Raw genomic sequence first — 21,483 nt, 5'->3', positions numbered from 1 at the left:
CTGCAAATTGTAGCTCCAACAACGCCTGTCACGTGCGTTCTGAGGCCATCCTCAGTCCGTACAGGCAGAAGTGGTGAAGACTGATGGCCTCACACGTGGGCTGCAAGTAGAGCTCGAAATTTGCATCGTTGTTTGCAGAATTTATCGTAGACCTTTAGTTTGGAGGTGAGTGGAGGGTCTCGACTGTGACGGTCTTGGCTGCAGATTTATAGACCTGCATTATCAGTTGGGATTTGTAGAACTCCCCTTGATAGATCAGGGGTGTACTGTACAAAGGAAGCAGCTACTTGTGTAGCAGAGTACTTGTGGAGTGTACATGAGGTTTTTTAGGCTAGGCAGTAGTTTAAGGTACTCTAATGAACACTCACCAGTCGATGTGCAGCGAGGGAAGTCAGACTCGATGAGGAAAGTTAGACTGCATTCGGAGTAAAGACACTTTTACAGTCAAAATTTTATCAGTGAACTATCAAAATATTCTGAACTTAAGTTCCTGAGGTTACTACCTTGCAGGGAAGTTCTCACACTCAAATTATTCTCGGAATTGAGAGCTGACTGAAACCCAAATTGAAAAGCTGTGAGATATTTAGCAAGTCATGGAACATACACAGGAAAGACAGATTAGAGGCTGTTGGAGGGGAGTGTTCATTGCAGTTAACAAAAATATTGTCTCTGTTGAAGTCGAAGTTGAGTTTAACAGTGAAGTTATCTGGTCACGTATATCAGTTCTAGGTGAAACCGAGTTATATGTTTGATGTTTTTGCCAGCCACCCGTTTTGCCATGACAGTTCTAGAGTCATTCAAATAATGTCTACAGTCAGTAGCACATAAATACCCAGATCGTGCGTTACTAATTGGAGGCGACTTTCACCTACTGAGCGTAGACTGGGATGTCTATGGATTCATTGCAGGGGATACAGACAGGCACTCATGTGAAATACTTTTGAACTCTTTTTCTGGAAACTATCTCAAGTAGCTATTTTGACAGCCCAACAATGGAAATATCTTAGACCTTGTAACTACAAATGGGCTGGACCTTATCGACAACGTCAGCATAGAAATGGGGATTAGCGATCGTGATGTCATTACAGCAACTATACTTGTGGAAGTTTATAAATCAGGCTAGTAGAGTGAGGAGTGTTTCTGCTAGAAAGAGCAATAAGCAGTGTTAGAATCTTACTTGGACAGTGAATCGGCATCACTTAGTTCAGTAAGATGGACGTAGAGGAATTATGGGCAAAGTTTAAGTATATTGTAAATTGTGGTCTAGAGAATTATGTGCCTAGTAAGCATATTAAGGATGGAAAAGACACACGATGGTTTAATAACAATATTTTGAAAACGCTGAGGAAGCAGATGCTGTTGCACTCTCGGATCAAAAGAGGACGCACAAATGACAACGAGCAAAGGTTATTAGAGATTCGTGCATCTGTGAAAAGATATATGTGCGAAGCATACAACGATTACCACCATCATACCTTAGCAAAAGATCTGGCAGAGAACCTGAAAAAATTCTGGTCCTATGAAAAATCGCCGAGTGGGTCTAAAGCTTCCGTGCAGTCACTTGTTGACCAGTCTGGTGTGGCACTTGAAGATGTGAAACGGAAGCAGAAGTTTTAAATTTCATGGTCAAGAAATTGTTCGTGCAGGATAATCATACAAATATACCGTCATTTGACACTCTTATGGGTGACATAGCAATAAGTATTCCTGATTTAAAGAAACAAGTGGAGGAGTTGAAAACAAATAAGTCATTAGGTCCAGATGGAATCCCAATTCCGTTTTTCAAATAGTACTCTACAGCATTGACCCCTTACTTAGCTTGCATTTATCACGAATCTCTCACCCAGCACAAAGTCCCAAACAGTTGGAAAAAAGTGCAGATTACCCATATATATAAGAAGAGCAAAAGAACGGACTCACAAAATTACAGGTCTATAATCCCTACCATCGATTTGCTGCCGAATACTTGAACATATTCTCACTTCGAAAATTATAAATTTTCTTGAGACTGAGAAGCTTATGTCCATGAATCAGCACGGTTTTAGAAACCGTCACTGCGAAACTCAGTTTGCCCTTTTCTCACACTATGGCTGAAGGGCATTAGGCAAATTCCATATTTGTAGATTTCCAGAAAACATTTGACACAGTGCCCCATTGCAGGCTATTAAAGAAGGTACGAGCATTTGGAAGAGGTTCACAGATATACGAGTGGCTTAAAGAAAGTTATAGAACCCAGTATGTTGTCCTCGGCAGCAAGTGTTCAGTAGAGACAAGGGTATCATCAGGAGTGTCCGAGGGAAGTGCGATAGGACGGAGCGAGCAGCAATCTGTCGTTATTTGTGATGATACTGTGGTGCGTGGTAAGGTGTCAAACTTGAGTGACTGTAGAAGGATACAAGATGATGTAGACAAAATTTCTAGTTGGTGTGATGTATGGCAGCTAGCTTTGCAAATATTTGGGTGTAAGATTGCAAAGTGATATGAAATGGAATGAGCCTATGAGGATAGTGGTAGGAAAGACGAACGGTCAGCTTCGGTTCGTTGGAAGAATTCTGGCAAAGTGTGTTCCATCTGTGAAGGTGACCACATATAGAATGCTTGTGTGACCTATTCTTGAGTACCACTCAAGTGCTTGGGATCTGTACCAGGTCGGATTAATAGAAGACATTGAAGCAATTCAGAGGTGGGCTGCTAGATTTGTTACTGGTAGGTTTGAACAACATGGAAGTGTTATGGAAATGCTTTGGGGACTCAGGTGGAAGTCCATGGAAGGAAGGTGGCATTCTTCTCAAGAAACACTAGAATTGGCATTTCAAGCTGCCTGCAGAAAGATTCTGTTGCCTCCAACATCAATTGCATGTAAGGACCACAAAGATAAGATACAAGAAATTACAGATCATACAGAGGCATATAGATAGTCATTTTTTCTTCTCGTTCTATTTATGAGTGGCACAGGAGGGGAAATGGCTGGTAGCAGGATGGGGGCACCTCCGCCACTCGCCGTAAGGTGGATTGCAGAGTATTGATGTGGATGTAGATGTGGATCCGTAAAATAATGAAAGTAAAAAAGTTTTACTTTTAATACATTTTTGCTGTTCATGCTGTCAGACTTCAGCATCAGGAATGACATTTTAATTTATTACTTCTTTTATACTAACTCTCTTTGCAACACAATTTGCAGGTGCTATCCTCATATACCACTGAATGCATACACAAAATTATATCATTGTACGATATAAAGCTCAGGAAATGCAGCATCTTAATCACTGATATACTTCAGAAACTAGCTTTTACTTAAAACAGAGCACAGATTACGCAGACTGTGGTCATCCAGTGTTTGATAGTGAGAGCACTTAGCAACTTACAACAGACTTGAAACATAAATAATTTAAGAGTAAAAAAGGCCACTCACTGAATACCAGAGTCATTGACTCATTGACATGCTCACATGAAAGAGAGAGAAATCTTACTAGTCTTAGTCTTTCAGAATGAGGAGCTAGGAAACTCTCTCTCTCTCTCTCTCTCTCTCTCTCTCTCTCACACACACACACACACACACACACACACACACCTACCTCTATGCCCCTACAGTGTGTCGGCTGGACACACAATTCTAGGATTGCATTCCGGCAGGTGGACTGTGGTGAGGTAGGGGTTGTGTCAGATGGGGTGGGTAGAGGGGAAGACAGGCAGGAGGGAGGAAGAGGAGTTGGGGATGAGTAGCTAGTGGCTCAGAAGGAGGCAGCAGGTTTGCCGGCTAGGAATGTGGGAGACGAGGGTGACAAATGTGTGGGTTAGGCAAGTGCTACACAGGTACTGGAGCCTGTAACGTGTGGTGGATTGGAAGGGGGTTTCAGAACAGAAGATGGGAAAACTATTAGATAGAGGGTGTGGTGACAGTGGGTTATACATAATTGCAAACTTTTTCTCACTTTTACACTTGACTTTGTACATTTAAAACATTAACTACTTTTCAAAGTAATCAGAAGTTCGAAACTGTGTTATACGTGTGAATTTGATTTATAAAAGAATTAGGGGTAATCTTCTGATGGGTACTGTTGTTTATTACTTACACCTTCTCCAATTATCTTCATTGTGACTGGTTGAAAAAATCTTTTCCTTACCTTTTCGAATATGTTCTCTAGCAGTGTTTATCTTCTGATACAGATATAAAATAATTGGACAGGTTGATAATGTAGTCTATTCCAAGGTAGCTTAACACTCACCATTTTTCATTTTGTCAAAACTGTTACAAAAATGTGTGTGTCTCTCTCTTTCCATCTGCTCAGTTTGATATCCACGAGGAGGAGACAAAATACATCTGCCCTCTCTCTCTCTCTCTCTCTCTCTCTCTCTCTCTCTCTCTCTCTCTCTCTCTCCCCCCCCCCCCCCCTTTTCATTTAATTTAAGACAACTGAAAATGAGATGGTGGCATAGAGAAAATTGCTCCAGTGAGCACATAATAGACGATAAAGAATACTTGATGAAAAAAGTATAGACAATAATGTTACATAATATCACAAAACTGGAGAGAAAGAGTTATATCACATCTGGGGGAGTTGTGATATATTACAACCTCAGCTCCTTTTTAAATGTTTTCAAAAATATATCGTCATACAATAATGTATCCATTGAATATTGGAGCACCTAATGCCATAGAACAAAACCCGGCCAGTAGGAGACCATTTTATTATTAAAAAACCACATTATTGAGACGAGGCTTTGCAATACTTGCAATGTCACTTCTTATAAGTTGTTAATTAGAAGGTAAAGGTGAAAATAAGTGGTTCACTCACTGATGAAGTTTTTTTTTCTTCATACTGATACAAGTTGGACAGTGATATTCTTCATGTCAATTTTATCTGCAGAGTAGACAGCTTTCCAAAGTAGTCATTTTGTGTGGTTACATTCAATAAAATTAATGTAGACAATCTTTCTTGTTGGATAGTTTTCTGACATTGGAAATTTTACCTCGTTCCTCATTACCTTCAGCAGTGAAGAAGAGAATTCACATGTATCCATACTTCTTTTGCAGATATCAGATTGGAGGATATCCATAACTACAACCACAGATGAAAATGTAAAGAAATGCTGACTATAGTGTTGTACAGTGGGTAATTATAGATGTGCAAAATAGTCATTGTCCCAAGCTTCTCTCAAATGTAAAGGAGGACAGCAGTCACTTGCAGAATCCGTAATTGAAAGCAGATTTAGATTTTGACTGCAGCATAGGCATAATTCATGTAACCAGAGAGCTACAACATGTCATAGCATAAACATGTGACAATTGACACTAGCATTTTGTTTCTGGAATGTTATCACATGTTTATGCTCTGATGTGATTTTAGCTATATGGCTCTTCTGGTAATACACCGATGATGACCACGTCATAGTCAAAATCTAGAGATGCAGTGAATTACAGATTCTGTGACTGACTGCTGTCCTTCTTTACAACTGAGTATTCAACGGTCACTGTGTACCATCAGGATCCATTGGATTCCAATTTAGTTTAGCATATCGGATGAACATTGTGGATTACTGGACAAACTCAAATGCAGGAAAAAGTATTGGAGCAATATTTGAAGTGTTTTAAAAATTATGCAACTATTTTTATGTGCTATTTAGTTACTGTGGATGAGACACATGTCCACGATTACAACCCAGAATAAAACAGCAATCAAAAAAGGGTCGAAACCGGTCCTGCATCATTATATGTTATGTACTTTTATTTGCTCAGAAAATTACTCTGAAAATTTACAGCTAGTGTTTCCTGGAATGAAAAAGGGATTTTTCTCATCAGTTGCCTTGCAAAGAGTAAAACAGCATCTGCTGAATGCTGGGAAATTAATGTAGACTGACTAGATGAAAAAACAGACATGTCAAATTGCAGACATGCACAATTAAAAAATACATATAGCTTTCGGCCACAGCCTTTGCCAGTAAAAAAAAAAATCCAGCATCTTGGGCCAAAATGCAACATCACTTAGGATGCAAGCAGCAGTCTGTAGAGGGTGGGAAGGGGAAAGGGGAAGGGGAAGAGGAAGAGGAAGAGAGAGTAGTGTATGGGGGGAGGGGGGGGGAATGCTATCTGGTGGAGGGTGCAGGGACTAGACTGCCAACAGGTGCAGCATCAAGAGGTCATGAGGCAAGGAGGTGGGGAAAAAAGGAGCCAAAAAGGAGAGGAGTGGGGAAAGATGGGCAGATGCATTGGCTGAGGGCTGCAAATAAACTGGGTGGGAGATGAGAATGGGGAAAAGATGACAGGACAGAGGAGGTGGAAACTGTTGGTTGGAGGGTATGGGAACAGAATGTTGCCATAGGTTGAGGCTGGGATAATTATAGGGGAGCAGTTATCCTTACATCCTCTCCTCCCGTAATTATCCCACTCCCAATCTATGGTAACGTACTGTCCCCCACACCCTCCACCCAACAGTTTTCACCCCCACCATCCTGTCACCTCCTCCCCATCCTCATCTCCCAACCTGTTTATTTGCAGCCCTTTTGCAATGCATCTGCCCTTCTTTTCCCGGTTCTCTCCTTTTGTGATCCTTTTCCCGGTTCTCTCCTTTTGTGATACTTTTCCCCCCACTTCTCTGCCCCACAACCTCTTGACACTGCACCTGTTGGCAGTCTTGACCTTGCACACTCCACTTGACAGAGTTCATCTCTCTCCCCATCCTTACACTACTATCCCTTCCCCTTCCCCCCCCCCCCCTCCAGATTGCTGCCCCACATAATGTTGTGTTCCACCCCAAGGTGCTGGAATTGGTGATTGTGCGTGCGTGCATGCTTGCTTTCGTGCGCACGTGTGTGTGTGTGTGTGTGTGTGTGTGTGTGTGTGTGTGTGTGTGTGTGTGTGTGTGTGTGTGTGTGTTTTATTGATGAAGGCTGTGGCTAAAAGTGATGTATGAGTGTCTTTTAATTGTGTCTGTCTGCAACTTGGCATATCTTCTTTACGGTAAGTAGCAGTCTGTCTTCCTACATTGTTGATATTCCTACCTGGTGTTTCCATTGTTTGGTATATGAAAAAATATGTGGGAAGAAGGCTTGATCTGGAAAGAAGAAGACAATATTTCAATGGGACAATCTGTGTGCCGTCAGAGATGTTTTTAAGTGGAAAACTGAGTGACCTTAGGTACAGTTCTTCCACCTCCCATCTTCCACCTACTCCTGCCCGTATTAATTTTTGTTATTTTTTTTACATTTATTACTTTTACTATGCTTGTTATGATGGAGGATTGGAGAGTAACGCACAATAATTTTTTTCTCCCTTGTTACGTGCAGCTGGGATTTTGAAATTTTGTAACGATAGAGTTTGAATTTTGTGCTACAGAGAGTATTTTGTTTTCATGTGCAGTTACAGCAGAAGAAGGCTGAACTACAAAACAAACATGGTGTACATGTTGCTGTTGTCAACTTGAGAAGAGCAGCGAAATGTAGCTCGGTATTTATGGGCCATAGGGCACAAAATGAGTGACATTCAGAGGGACATGTGTGGCATGTTTGTTTGACGACTGTGTGAACTGTAGCAATGTCTCCAGTTGGTGTGTATTCTTCCAAGAGGGCCGTGTGAACCTTTGTGATTCACCCTCCAGGTGGCTGGTAACAGGTGCATCCCCTCAGAATGTTAGAGCAATTGAGGCAGCAATTTTGAACGACCATCTCGTGCAACTGCCAACCTTATTAAAGCAGTACATCATTTCCTATGATGTGGTGTATGATATTGTCCATGACACACTGAAATTTCTGTAAGTTAGTGTTTGCTGGGTGCCTAATAACCTGAGAGATGACCCCAAGGGCCAGTGAACGATGACAAGCTTTGATCACTTAATGTTTTACGCCACAGATGGGCATGACTTTCTGAAAGGAATTGTCACTGGTGATGCGTCGTGGATGTAACACTACACGCACGAAACCAAGCAGGCCTCTATAGAGTGGAACCCTGCTGGTTCCCCAGTACGAAAAAAATTCATAATGATTCAGTCTGCTAGGAAAGTGCTTGTGACAGTGTTCTGGGATTACATGGTGAGTTGGTGGTGTACTTTGCTGAACACGGGACCACTATGAATGCTAAAGTCTACATTAAAACTTTGGTTAAGTTGCATTGTGCCTTTCGTGACAAACACCACAACATTAATGCTGAGGGTGTCAAACTTCTTCATGACAGTGCTCTCTCTCATGTTCATGAGTAAATGACCAAATGTGGATAGGAGGTGCTCCAGCATACAGTCTGGAACTTGCAATGTCAGACGTTCATCTGTTTGATCCCCAGAAGAAATTCCTGGCTGGCCAACACTTTGCAACAGATACAGAAGTGAAATCAGACGTCTGCAAATGGCTGTGCTCTGACCAGACTGACTTTACAAGCAGGGAACATTGAAACTGGTACCCTGATGGGAGAAATGTGTTGATAACATTGATAACTATGTCGATAAGTAAGTAAGACGTAAGTTCATTTTTTTTTTTTTTTACTAAAATTATTATGCATTACTTTCTGATTTCCCTCATATCCTAAATATGACGCATTTAAAGTGAAAAAGTAATTTTCACATTTTTTTGATATAATGTACCATAACATATATGTAATACATAGCACTTCCAAGAGCCAAACATGCACTTATATGAAAAGATTACACATTCTTGTACAGAAAGAAAATATTAAAATCAAAACCAACTAATTACTGGGAATGATGGTCAGCAGGACACTCAACACACAGTCCCACATTGTATTTCTTGCACTGGATACCTGCTGATGTCTTAAAGTTCCTTCAGTTCTTTTGAGATCCTGTATTTTCACAATTAGGTGGTTCATTCCATCAAACCAGATTTCATCCACTACAGTAGTGGGGTTTCTTTCTTTGTGCCTTTATCCCGCATCAGCACAGAGCCGGAATTGTTGTTAATGGAGTTGGCACATATGTTTAATGGGTGACTGTCACCACCCTGTTACCCTCGGGACAGAATATGTGTATCTCAATTTCTGCATTTAGTGTTATTCATTTGAGTAAAAGTTTTCTATTTCTCTTTCTAAATTTTTCCCTGTGACAGTCAGTGTTTATCAAGGCTCAGCCTCTCTCCGTTGCTCTTTGTTACCGTAACAGATACTGTAACACGCGACCTACAGAAGTGCGTACTGTGTACTACACGCTGATGACTTGATGCTTGGGGTAGATACCAGGAAGGATCTTGAAACTCGAGTCCAAACGTGGCACAATTGTCTGCGAAGATTAGGCCTCCATTTAAACATCCACAAGACCGAGTACCTCAGAAGAACTCCATCTCCTGGGACTATATAAATTAATTGAGCACCTCTCACTGCGGTGGATACATTTTTATACCTAGGTTTTCAACTACACAGTTAAGGCTTTGAGATTGAGGATGATTGAGCAATAATCAAAGTGGCCTGGATGTGATTCAGAGACACCTCCGGTGTTTGTGATAAGAAGATACCTATCCACCAGCAATCAAAGATATACCATACAGTGGTGAGACCAGTTGCATTACGTGGTACCGAATTGTGGGCACTCACTACATGTCAAGAAAATGCAGGTACTGAGATCATTAGGCTTTTTTCTGCTGCATCATATAAACAATACGACTGTTTGACAACTAGCTGGAGTGGCTCCAATCAGTGTGAGGATCCAGGGATTGGTATTTAATTGGTAAGGGCACATTGCACTTGCACCACCGAGCTCTATCACCACCTCAGCCCATCAGCTCACTATCAAAGCCCAGATACGCTGTGAAAGACCTACATTAGGGTGGCTAGCCACTATAAATGCAGATATTAGATCAAGAAGCCTAAATCCACAGAAGTGTTAGATCATAACAAATGGTGCTGATTGACCCAGAAAGTGGACCCAGTCCTAACAGGAACATGCTTAGAAGGAGAAGAAGAAGAAGAAGACGACGATTTTCTGAAGGTTCTGTGATTGTGTGCTTATGGGATTTCACTGATACGAGCTACAGGGCGTCAAAACAAAATAAGACAATTTGTTTACAGACTCTTCTGCTTTCTTTCTTTTTTAGAAAGTCAGGTTCATTGGTGTTATTTAATATGGAAGAAAGGCTGCTTCTGAAAAAGTCTATAATTCCTTAATATAGAAAAAATTTCATAATTTTTGGGAGTCAGAACAGTTGTTATTTATTCCACTGTACATTGCTTATAATATATTATCTGTGTCACACCATAATAAAAATTCAACTCTTTTGCTCACACATATTTCATTTTCCTTCATTTCAATTTTCATACATTTTCTGTTTTGTGAAATCAGTTATTTAGTTGAGAAAATAAGAATACTCAGTGCCAAAAACTTTTTCCTCAAATGACTCAAATTCAATAACAGTTTATTAATTTCTATTACAAACAATTGCTTTTGTCACCATTTGCTACAATGTAATGAGTTATTTTTACTTTTTTGACTAACACATAAGGACTAACATTTTCTGTACATCACATTGCTAAGTTTGTTAACAGTGAATAGCTCCTTTATTCCATTTTTACTGTAAACAACATGGGATATATACAACAACAAAATATTTGCTGAGTGACTGTCTGTGGCAGAATATTAAATTTTTTGCACTATCAGTTTTGGCATCCAGGCCTGTTTGAATGGTTCTACAATACTTTTACAGAACCACTGCAGAAACATTGGTTGTAAGTTATCAGTAATGGCATAAATTGAGTATCATGAGATACACAGTTGCCTGGGGAAAATATCATTTCATACTATGTCAGTCGAAGTAAAAACATTGGATGTTTTGGGAAAGTGGCCCCCATTCCATCACAGTTGTTAGCTTTCAGCCATGCAAAAGTCTGCCTCAAATGTAGATCACAATTCCTATCAACTCTTGAAACTAAGAAAAATAGACTGAAACTTAAATGATGCAAATATATTAATATAGGGCTAGTCAATAGTCCTTGGACACCTTCATAAATTGGAAGATTAAAGGGAAAATTGAAATGTGATGATGGGAACATAGGTTTGATGTGCGGCCGCAACTTTTGGAGTGAATGTCATTCATGGCCACCATCTTGAAATCTGCCATTTCGTTTTCAAGTCTTTTTTTTAAATGGGAAGGGTGTGTATGACGCATCAAATAACACTCGATTGAGCTCTGGAATTTAGTGGTGTAATTTGTTTTCGTCTATCTTGTACAGTTTAGAAGTTATTAATGTGGTTGCGGCGACTACAGTTGTGCATTGCACGGGATCGACAACACGTAGAACATGTATTAAGATAATTTCCCAGCTTTGAACATTAATAACCTCTAAACTGTACAAGGTAGACAAAAACAAATTACGCCACTAAATTCCAGAGCTCAAACGAGTGTTATTTGATGTGTCATACACCCCCGTTCCCATTTTTTAAAAAATGACTTGAATCCAAAATGGCGGATTTCAAGATGGCGGCCATGAATGACATTCACTCCAAAAGTTGTGGCCCCACATCAAACCTATTTTCCCATCATCAAATTTCAATTTTCCCTTTAATCTTCCAACTTATGAAGGTGTCCAATGACTTCTGACGTGCCCTGTAGATTGAAAATATTAATATTTACCCATTATCATTCAGGTGAAATAAACAGCAGTGTTACTGGCAGTAATCTGACACTGCTAATTGAGTTTGCGTATACCCAAAACAAACAGACTGTCATGAAATACTTTGGAATGCTCGCAGGCAGAGCATGAAATTACTTGCGCTGTCTTCAAGGTGCCGCTAAAGAGACTCCGTTCAGTAATGATTTGTAAAGGTAATACTGACAAGTGTGAGCAGTTTTTAGGTGACCACACACAGTGATATCTAAGTCTTGTGATTGTAGAAGATCATGTTTATCCATTATAGTGTGAAATGTTTGTCTTTTGACTACAAACACAGTAAAACTCAGATACAGAGTAAAAGTTTACAGGGTATTAGACCAGCATTTTGATGAGACTGAAGATTTTGTAACAGCCATAGATCAATATTGTATGCTCCTCAGAAGGAAGTAGATGCAGCAGTGGATTCACACATACACAAGCAAGAGTATCACTATTAATATACCATCACTATTAATACGTATAATCAACAATGTAGGAAAAGACAGAGTGCTACATAACGTAAAGAAGATCTGTCAAGTTGCAGACAGGCACAATTAAAAGACACTCACATACAGCTTTTGGCCACAGTCTTCATCAGTAAATGAGACACAAAACACACACACACACACACACACACACACACATACACACAGCATCAGGAGGTTGGGGGCAGGGATGTGGGAAAAAAGGCAAAAAATAGAGAGGAGTGGGGAAAGATGGACAGAAGTGGTGGAGAGAGGGCTGCAAATAAACAAGGTAGGAGATGATAGGACAGAGAGGGGTGGAAACTGTTGGGTGGAGGATGTGGAGACAGTATGTTACTGTAGGTTGAGGCTGGGATAATTTTGGGAGCAGAGTATATTTTGTAAGGATAACTCCCATCTGCACAGTTCAGAAAAGCCGGTGGTGGTATGAAGGGTCCAGATGACTCAGCTGGTGAAGCAGACACTCAAATTGAGTGTGTTACGTTCAGCTGCGTGCTGTGCCACAGGGTGGTGCATTTTGCTCTTGGCCACAGTTTGGTGATGGCTGTTCATCCTGTTGGACAGCTGGTTGGTAGTCATACAAATATAAAATGCTGTGCAGTGAGAGCAGCAGAGCTGGTATATGACACGGTTGCTTTCACAGAGGTGACGAGGGCCCTGATGGGGTAGAATAAACCTGTGACAGGATTGCAGGAGGAAGTGCTGTGTTGGTGGATTGGACAGGTTTTGCCCCTGGGTCTGTGAAATGTGTCTCCACAGGGACATGATTCTTGTGTCAAGGGGTTAGGTTTTGGAGTGGCACAGGATGTTATGATGGTTGGGTGGGTGACAGAATACCACTTTAGGAGGGGTGGGAGGTATCTCAGACAGGATGTCTCATTTCGGGGCACAATGACAGTTAATAAAAGCCCTGGCGAAGGATGTGGTTCAGTTGTTCCGGTCGGGGGTGGTATTGGTTGATGGAGGGGACACTCCTTTGTGGCTGGTTCTTGGGGGTGGTGGGAGGATTGAGGGTGTGAGGGGAAATGGCACAGGAGATCTGTTTGCAGACTAGGTCTGGGGATAGTGCCTGTCTGTGAAGGCCTCGGTGAGACCCTCAACATACTGATAAAGGGAGTTTTTGTCACTGCAGATACGTCATCCCCGGGTAGCGAGGCTACATGGGAGGCATTTTTTGGTATGAAAGGGATAACAGATGTCAAGATCCAGGTATTGTTGGTAGTTGATGGGTATAATGTGGACAGAGTTGCAAATGGAGCCATCAGAGGGGAGGAGGTCAACATGCGGGAAGGTGGCATGCTGGATTGAGGACCACATGAAGCGGATGGGAGAGACTGTATTGAGGTTGTAAAGGAACGAAGATAGGGTGTCGTGGCCCTGAGTGCAGACCATGTAGATATCATTAATGAACCTGAAACAGACTAGGGGTTGGTGTTCTGGGCCTAGGAAGGTCTCCTCTCGATGGCCCAAAACAGGTTGGCATAGGAGTGTGCCGTGCGAGTGCTGATGGGTGTGCCGTGGATTTTTTATATCCGTATGTATCTGCAGTGACAAAAATTCCCTTGCTCAGTATGCTGAGGGTCTTACCGAGGGCTTCACAGACAGGCACTACCCCCCAGACCTAGTCCGCAATATATATGTATAATCAGTCGAGTGGGTAATTTGAAATTTCGGAAGGCTGTTTGTTGATGAGGTTATCAAATGTAGGGAGGTTGCAATGCTGTGAAAAATGGAACAGTATGGCAGGAAGACTCTGTGTGTGCATTTGTACATGCTTGCCTGCAAAGGTATTATAAGAATGGTAGAGCAGTATGTTATTGTCTCCTACATACATTTAAACCAGTGGTAACAGTAAAATGAAAGATCTTACACAGAGCCATACTGACAGCAGTTGACACTTAAGAGCTGATTAAAACTGTGTGCCAGGCCGGGCCCCAAACTGGGGACCTTTGTCTATCGGGGGAAAGCGTGCCGCCACTGGAGCTTGAAACACCACCGATTAATTCCTTTACTGGATTTTGGGTAATTTACCGAAGCCGCCAAACAGTTAATTATTATGATTATATGTCCGTGTGCTTAATGGAAGAAAGGCTATCGGTTTTTCTGCTGGTTTCAAGGATATTTCAACAGAGTGTGGCTGTTCTGAGATTGAATAGTAGAAATGATAAAAAGTTTGTCTATTATTAAGGACCACAAAGGTTGCGATGTACAAACTGATATATATATTTCCTACTAACACACAAATGCTGAGGCAGTTGCTACCTTCGCCTTACAGATCTAATCACAGTTATATCTTTTTATTGGTTGTTGATTTACAGTACTTCGTCACACGCAATGCTGATGGTTAACATCCACAACAATCCTCACTGCAATCCGTGGTTGTTGCTGGCCGACGCGGTTGACGCGAAACACGTAATTCGGCATTTGTCACTTTCTGTTTGATATCACTCGCGAATCTGTATTAGATAGGGTCAACCCTATGACTATCAGGGGGACGTGCTCACTCGTCATACTCTGTTTACAACTCACTCGACCACCATTCTTGCCCGTCTCTCCAACACTCCTTTTCACTCAACACTCTCCAGTACTACTCCGCACTTGACACTAGTCTCACTGCCTCCTGCAGCGCTCGACAATCGATTGCTGTCTGTTATCGACCTGGGCGTCGGACACTAGCATCTGTGTTCGTCGGATCACGGATCCCTTACAAGCTATCTGACCACGACCACGATCTGCACTCGTGGCTTTACACCGAGGTGACAAAAGTCGTAGGGTAGCAATATGCACATATACAAATGGCGGCAGTATTGCGTACACGAGGTATACAAAGGCAGCACATTGGCAGAACTGTCATTTGTACTCAGGTGATTAATGTGAAAAAGTGTGATTATGGCCACATGATGGGAATTCAAACTTGGAATGTGGAATGGTCATAAGCTAGATGCATGGGACATTCCATTTCAGAAATCTTTAGAAAATTCAATATTCCAAAATACGCAGTGTCAAGAGTGTGCTGAGAATACCAAATTTCAGAAATTACCCCTCACCACGAACACTGCAGTGGCCAATGGCCATCCTGCAATGACCGAGAGTGAGGGCATTTACATAGGGTTGTCATTGCTGACAGACAAGCAACACTGCATGAAATAACCATAGAAATTAATATGGGACATATGCAAATGTATCCATTAGGACAGTGCAGCAAAATTTGGCATTAATGGGGTATGGCAGCAGACAAGTGACGTGTGTGTCTTTGGTAACATCACCTGCACCTGCTCTCTGCTGGACCCTAGACGACTGGTAAACCATGGCCTGGTCAGATGAGTCTGGGTTTCATTTGGTAAGAGCTGGTGGTAGGGTTAGAGTGTGGTGCAGACCCCATGAAGCTACGGACCCAAGTTTCAACAAAAAAGAGCACAAGCTGGTGATGATGTCATAATGACCTGGAATGACTGCATCCTTCGGTTACATGGATCATTGACTAGAAATGGTTATATTCAGCTACTGGGAGACCATTTGCAGCCATTCATGGACTACATGTTCACAAACAACAATGGAATTTTTATGGATGACAGTGCACCATGTCACTGGGCCACAGTTGTTTGTGGTTGATTTGAAGAACATTATGACCAGGCATCACCAAACATGAATCCCTTCGAACATTTATGAGACATATTCAAGAGGTCAGTCCGTGCTGAAAATCCTGTAGTGACAGCATTTTCACAATTGTGGGCGGCAGTAGAGGCAGCGTGGCTCAGTATTTCTGCAGAGGACTTTCGACAACTTATTGAGCTAATGCCAAGTCGAGTTGCTTCACTGTCCTGGGAGAAAGGTCTGACTCAATATTACCTTTCCTTGTACCATCCAAACTTCACAGAAGTCCTATTGGATACCTTGCTAGACTAGTGCTGCTGAAAGAAAGAATATTGCAGAGCACTTACTTAGCCACAGTGTGGGGGATTGTTTCAATTTATTATTATATATATATATATATATATATATATATATATATATATATATATATAACAGAGGGAAACATTCCACGTGGAATAAATATATCTAAAAAGAAAGATGATGAGACTTACCAAACAAAAGCGCTGGCAGGTCGATAGACACACAAACAAACACAAATATACACACAAAATTCAAGCTTTCGCAACAAACTGTTGCCTCATCAGGAAAGAGGGAAGGAGAGGGAAAGACGAAAGGATGTGGGTTTTAAGGGGGAGGGTAAGGAGTCATTCCAATCCCGGGAGCGGAAAGACTTACCTTAGGGGGAAAAAAGGACAGGTATACACTCGCACACACACACATATCCATCCACACATACAGACACAAGCAGACATATTTAAAGACCAACAGAAGGAGGAAATAAGACGACAGAAAAGACTTCGAAATGTAACAGTGACAATAACAAACGTCATTGTTGGGTTCAAATTAATGATATGAATATAACAGAGGGAAACATTCCACGTGGAATAAATATATCTAAAAAGAAAGATGATGAGACTTACCAAACAAAAGCGCTGGCAGGTCGATAGACACACAAACAAACACAAATATACACACAAAATTCAAGCTTTCGCAACAAACTGTTGCCTCATCAGGAAAGAGGGAAGGAGAGGGAAAGACGAAAGGATGTGGGTTTTAAGGGGGAGGGTAAGGAGTCATTCCAATCCCGGGAGCGGAAAGACTTACCTTAGGGGGGAAAAAAGGACAGGTATACACTCGCACACACACACATATCCATCCACACATACAGACACAAGCAGACATATTTAAAGACCAAATATGTCTGCTTGTGTCTGTATGTGTGGATGGATATGTGTGTGTGTGCGAGTGTATACCTGTCCTTTTTTCCCCCTAAGGTAAGTCTTTCCGCTCCCGGGATTGGAATGACTCCTTACCCTCCCCCTTAAAACCCACATCCTTTCGTCTTTCCCTCTCCTTCCCTCTTTCCTGATGAGGCAACAGTTTGTTGCGAAAGCTTGAATTTTGTGTGTATATTTGTGTGTATATTTGTGTTTGTTTGTGTGTCTATCGACCTGCCAGCGCTTATATATATATATATATATATATATATATATATATATATATATATATATATATATATATATATATATAAAGAAAGATGATGAGACTTACCAAACAAAAGCGCTGGCAGGTCGATAGACACACAAACAAACACAAATATACACACAAAATTCAAGCTTTCGCAACAAACTGTTGCCTCATCAGGAAAGAGGGAAGGAGAGGGAAAGACGAAAGGATGTGGGTTTTAAGGGAGAGGGTAAGGAGTCATTCCAATCCCGGGAGCGGAAAGACTTACCTTAGGGGGAAAAAAGGACAGGTATACACTCGCACACACACACATATCCATCCACACATACAGACACAAGCAAGCAGATATGTCTGCTTGTGTCTGTATGTGTGGATGGATATGTGTGTGTGTGCGAGTGTATACCTGTCCTTTTTTCCCCCTAAGGTAAGTCTTTCCGCTCCCGGGATTGGAATGACTCCTTACCCTCTCCCTTAAAACCCACATCCTTTCGTCTTTCCCTCTCCTTCCCTCTTTCCTGATGAGGCAACAGTTTGTTGCGAAAGCTTGAATTTTGTGTGTATATTTGTGTTTGTTTGTGTGTCTATCGACCTGCCAGCACTTTTGTTTGGTAAGTCTCATCATCTTTCTTTCTAGATATATTTTTTTCCACGTGGAATGTTTCCCTCTGTTATATATATATATATATATATATATATATATATTTTCAAATATATGCCTCTGATGTGTTTTGTACGTGTGTGTCTGCCACTGCTTGCTGAAAGATTCTGTGTAAAATTTGCGGTACAGTTTCATACTGTTGTGTTTGTAACTGTTCTCATGTCTGTACTTTGAACTTCTCTTACAGTTTCGTATGGAAAATAACCGCATAACGTTCTTTGTGAACATGTGTAGTTTGGCATTGAAAACACTTTGCAGGCAAGACCTTAAAGTGCCGTACATCTCCGACAAATTTGTGGAGGTTAGTATCTGGAGTGTAATTTTATTAGTTATTTGTAAATTTAATAACTGACCTTAAATCAGTCCAAGTCTCTCCTTAGTTTGGCTTGGTGACTGTTTTTGCTTAAATAACCAGTTTCGAACAAACATGCCCGTGGTGAGGTGAGAGGGTTGGTAACATTGATCAAAGTAACACTTTATAGTATATATTAGTCTATTGTATACAAGAAATATTTCATTTTGGACTGTTTCAAGATCAGTTTTTGTTAGTTGTTTCAATTCCTAGCTACTATGTCTAAAAATTATTGTTTTGGAAATTTATCAGCTGCCAGAAAGAACGGTTAATTTGTAACTCTGAGATGTCATTTTCTGTGAATGTAAGTCTTCAGAATGGCTTCTTACTGTAACATAAATTACAGATACTTGATTTATGCTGCCACCTTACTATGTTCGTTCTGAGTGTAGTGTGAACAGTATTTATTTATTTATTTATTTATTTAACCTGGCAAGATTAGGGCCATCAGGCCCTCTCTTACATCTAACCAGGCATTCTACTTATTTTACATTCATATGTTTTAGTAGGCATGTTAAACTACATCTAGTACAAAAATTGTCGATGGCATATTTCAGGTCATCAGTTACTTTAATTAGAGCAGTGCTTGTGGTGTGATGTTTACGGAAACCGGATTGAAATTTGTCATATCGGCTGAATTCATGCAAGTGTTCAGTGATTTGCTCATGAACAATATATTCAAGTGCTTTGGAAACGGCAGGCAGTATGCTAATTGGTCGGTAATCACTAGGCAGTTGAGGGTTTTCGATCTTAGGGATGGGTCAAATTATGCTTCTTTTCCATGCAGTGGGGTATATTCCGTTCATGAGGGAAAAATTAAATATGTCAGTTGAGACATGTACTAAGATATCAGCAACATTCATAATCATGGTTATACCGATACTGTCGTTGCCTATTGCATCAGAAGAGATTCTCATTATTGCTTTTCTTGCCGTATTTGTTTTTACATGTTTTAGATGGAAGGTGTCGTTGTTAGTTATCTTGTTTGGGGATTCTTGTGGATGGTAATTATCAGCCGTACGGGTATTCAGAGGTGCAGAGAAGAATTCATTTAATTCGTTAGCTGACACATGAAAAGTAGTTTCTGATTTTGCCTTTCCGACCCCCAAGCTACGGAGATTCTTCCATAGAGTCGTGGGCGTCAGATCGCTGCATACAAGGGAGCGAGCGTGCCTGATTTTAGCATTGCGAATGCATTGTTTCACTCTGTTCTGTAGCTTTCTATATTCTTCGAAACGCTCGGGTTTCAGATCTGCCTTGAAACGCCTGTGGGCAGCATCCCTATTAATCATCATTTGACGTAATTCAGCTGTCAGTCATGGAACAGGAGATTTTCTTACACGGATTGTGCGTACAGGTGCATGTTTGTCATAGAGGGCAGTGAGTTTATCACCAAGTTCATTAATTTTGCCGTCGATTGTAGGTTCTCTGATTATTTGATGCCATGAGATTTCTGAACAATCGGCTGTTAGAGCATCAAGGTCAATACGTTTCATGTTCCTACAAGTTATGTAACGTGATTTGATCCTTGGGAGCTGCACAGAGTAGGCCAGGAATATTACATCATGTGCTGAGAGGCAAGGGGCCGATGTTTGACCAACATCTCTTACTTTGTCAGTCTGTTTCATTGCGATTACGTCTATAAGAGTATGACTATGCGCCGTATGGTGTGTAGGTTGTAATGGAAGAATGTTCATGCTATTGCAACTAAACAGTCTTCTTAGGTTTATTGCGGAGGGAGTGTCTCTTAGCAGGTCTATGCCCAAGTCACCCATTACGATGACATGTTCGATTTGACACTGAGGTGAATGTAATTCCGACTGGAAGGAACTCATTGAGCTTATTTTTGGCGGCTTGAACACAACGCCAGTCAAGAACTTCCGATATTGTATATTTACTTCAATGAACATGAATTCAGCCTCTTTTTCTTCAGCAGGGTTTGACGTACATAAGACTTTCGCTTTGAGATCTGTTCGTATATACGCGCCGACCCCACCACCTCGCTTTTTTGATCTGTCTGCCCTAAGAAATGTGTACCCTGGGAGGTGAATAGATGCAGAGGATATGTGTGGTTTTAACCACGTTTCGGATAAGAGGATTACGTGGTAGTTTAGTTGGTTGAAGAGGAGGCTAAGTTCTTCGTAATGTGCAGGTAAAGACTGGATGTTGCAGTGAGCTGCTAAAAGCTCCGACGCGTTCCACTGAGTAGCCTGGAGTAGGATGGCAGACTGGTTTGTCCCTTTGTTAGGCACTACCTGCCGCGAGGGGCACTGGCCGCTGCTTCCGCCAAGTGACATAATACAGGGGTGTCTGAGATTTTGCCCACCCTGTTTGTGACTCTGCGAGCGCCAAAAGAAAGGCAACTGCAAGAGACTTCCTGATGTTGAAGGAGTATAGAAAATGGATTAGTGGTATTCGGTGCAAGGAGAATATGACCAAAATAATGACGGCTGTGTGTCACTGTGTATCTTATGTCGTAAGAGGAGAAATGTAATTAGCGTATTTGAAACAGCTTAGGGTGGAAATAAAGGAAAGGGGAGTGATTTATGAGGCCGATGCTGCCAGCAGAGAGAAGTAAGCTTAATAATTAATAGATTATCGTAGGAAGCTAGAATTAAATTGAAATTTACTAAAGTGATACTGGTAGTGTTATTGTAGGAAGCCACACTTGGATTGAAACTTGCTAAAGTGATACTGATAGTGATTTTTGTTTTATGAACAGTTTAAACCGAAGAGATGGGTGATTAATGAACTAAAGGAGAGACTAATAATTGCAATCGAACTATTACAGAATGGAAGAGAATAAATTGAGAAAATGAAAAAAGTATTAGCATTAACTAAAATTAAGTAATGGTTACAGCTACAGATACAAAAAATAGTAAAAAGTTAATACAGTTACAAAAAAAATTAGTTGAAGGTACAAATATGGGTATAATTAAAAAGTTAACACAATTACAAGACTATATCTGAGTATAGGGCTGTTACAATTTGCAAATGGTGTTAAGTTTGCACTTTTGGCTCGAGTAGCTTCACTTAATACTATTCAGTTCTGTCATGTTTGTGACTGTCTTCTTTCCAGCTGCTGTCTTAATGATTACTCTGCCATCCTGAGTCCACACATTCTGAAGACCGAAATGGGATATGGCACTGTTTAAAATCTTTAGCCGTTCATGTGTCAGATCTTCCCTTATTGTAAGCCCTGTCCTTGCTAACTTCTTCTTCTGGGTAAAGATCTCTGCCCTTTTTCGGTATGAGACAAATTTAATTATTGTTGGACAAGGTTTGGTAACACCTGGTAGTTTTCGTCCCACTCGATGGCTCCTGTCAATGTCTGCCTTAGTCACTT

The 21,483-nt window shown here is 41.0% G+C and overlaps 1 protein-coding gene across 1 annotated transcript in view; it reads left to right on the top strand.

Moving 5' to 3' along the window:
* LOC126210208 (nuclear RNA export factor 1-like) overlaps positions 1 to 21,483 on the top strand; it is a 204,129-nt gene that overhangs the window by 105,388 nt on the left and 77,258 nt on the right. The window contains exon 6 of the mRNA XM_049939387.1: positions 17,973 to 18,086. Within this exon, the coding sequence (XP_049795344.1) occupies positions 17,973 to 18,086 (114 nt within the window). The remainder of the gene's footprint in view (positions 1 to 17,972; positions 18,087 to 21,483) is intronic.

The sequence above is a fragment of the Schistocerca nitens genome, chromosome 10 (genome assembly GCF_023898315.1).
Source record: "Schistocerca nitens isolate TAMUIC-IGC-003100 chromosome 10, iqSchNite1.1, whole genome shotgun sequence".
Lineage (NCBI taxonomy): Eukaryota > Metazoa > Arthropoda > Insecta > Orthoptera > Acrididae > Schistocerca > Schistocerca nitens.
The sequence above is the reverse complement of the archived record's forward strand: the minus strand, read 5'-3'. Positions and strand labels throughout refer to the sequence as shown.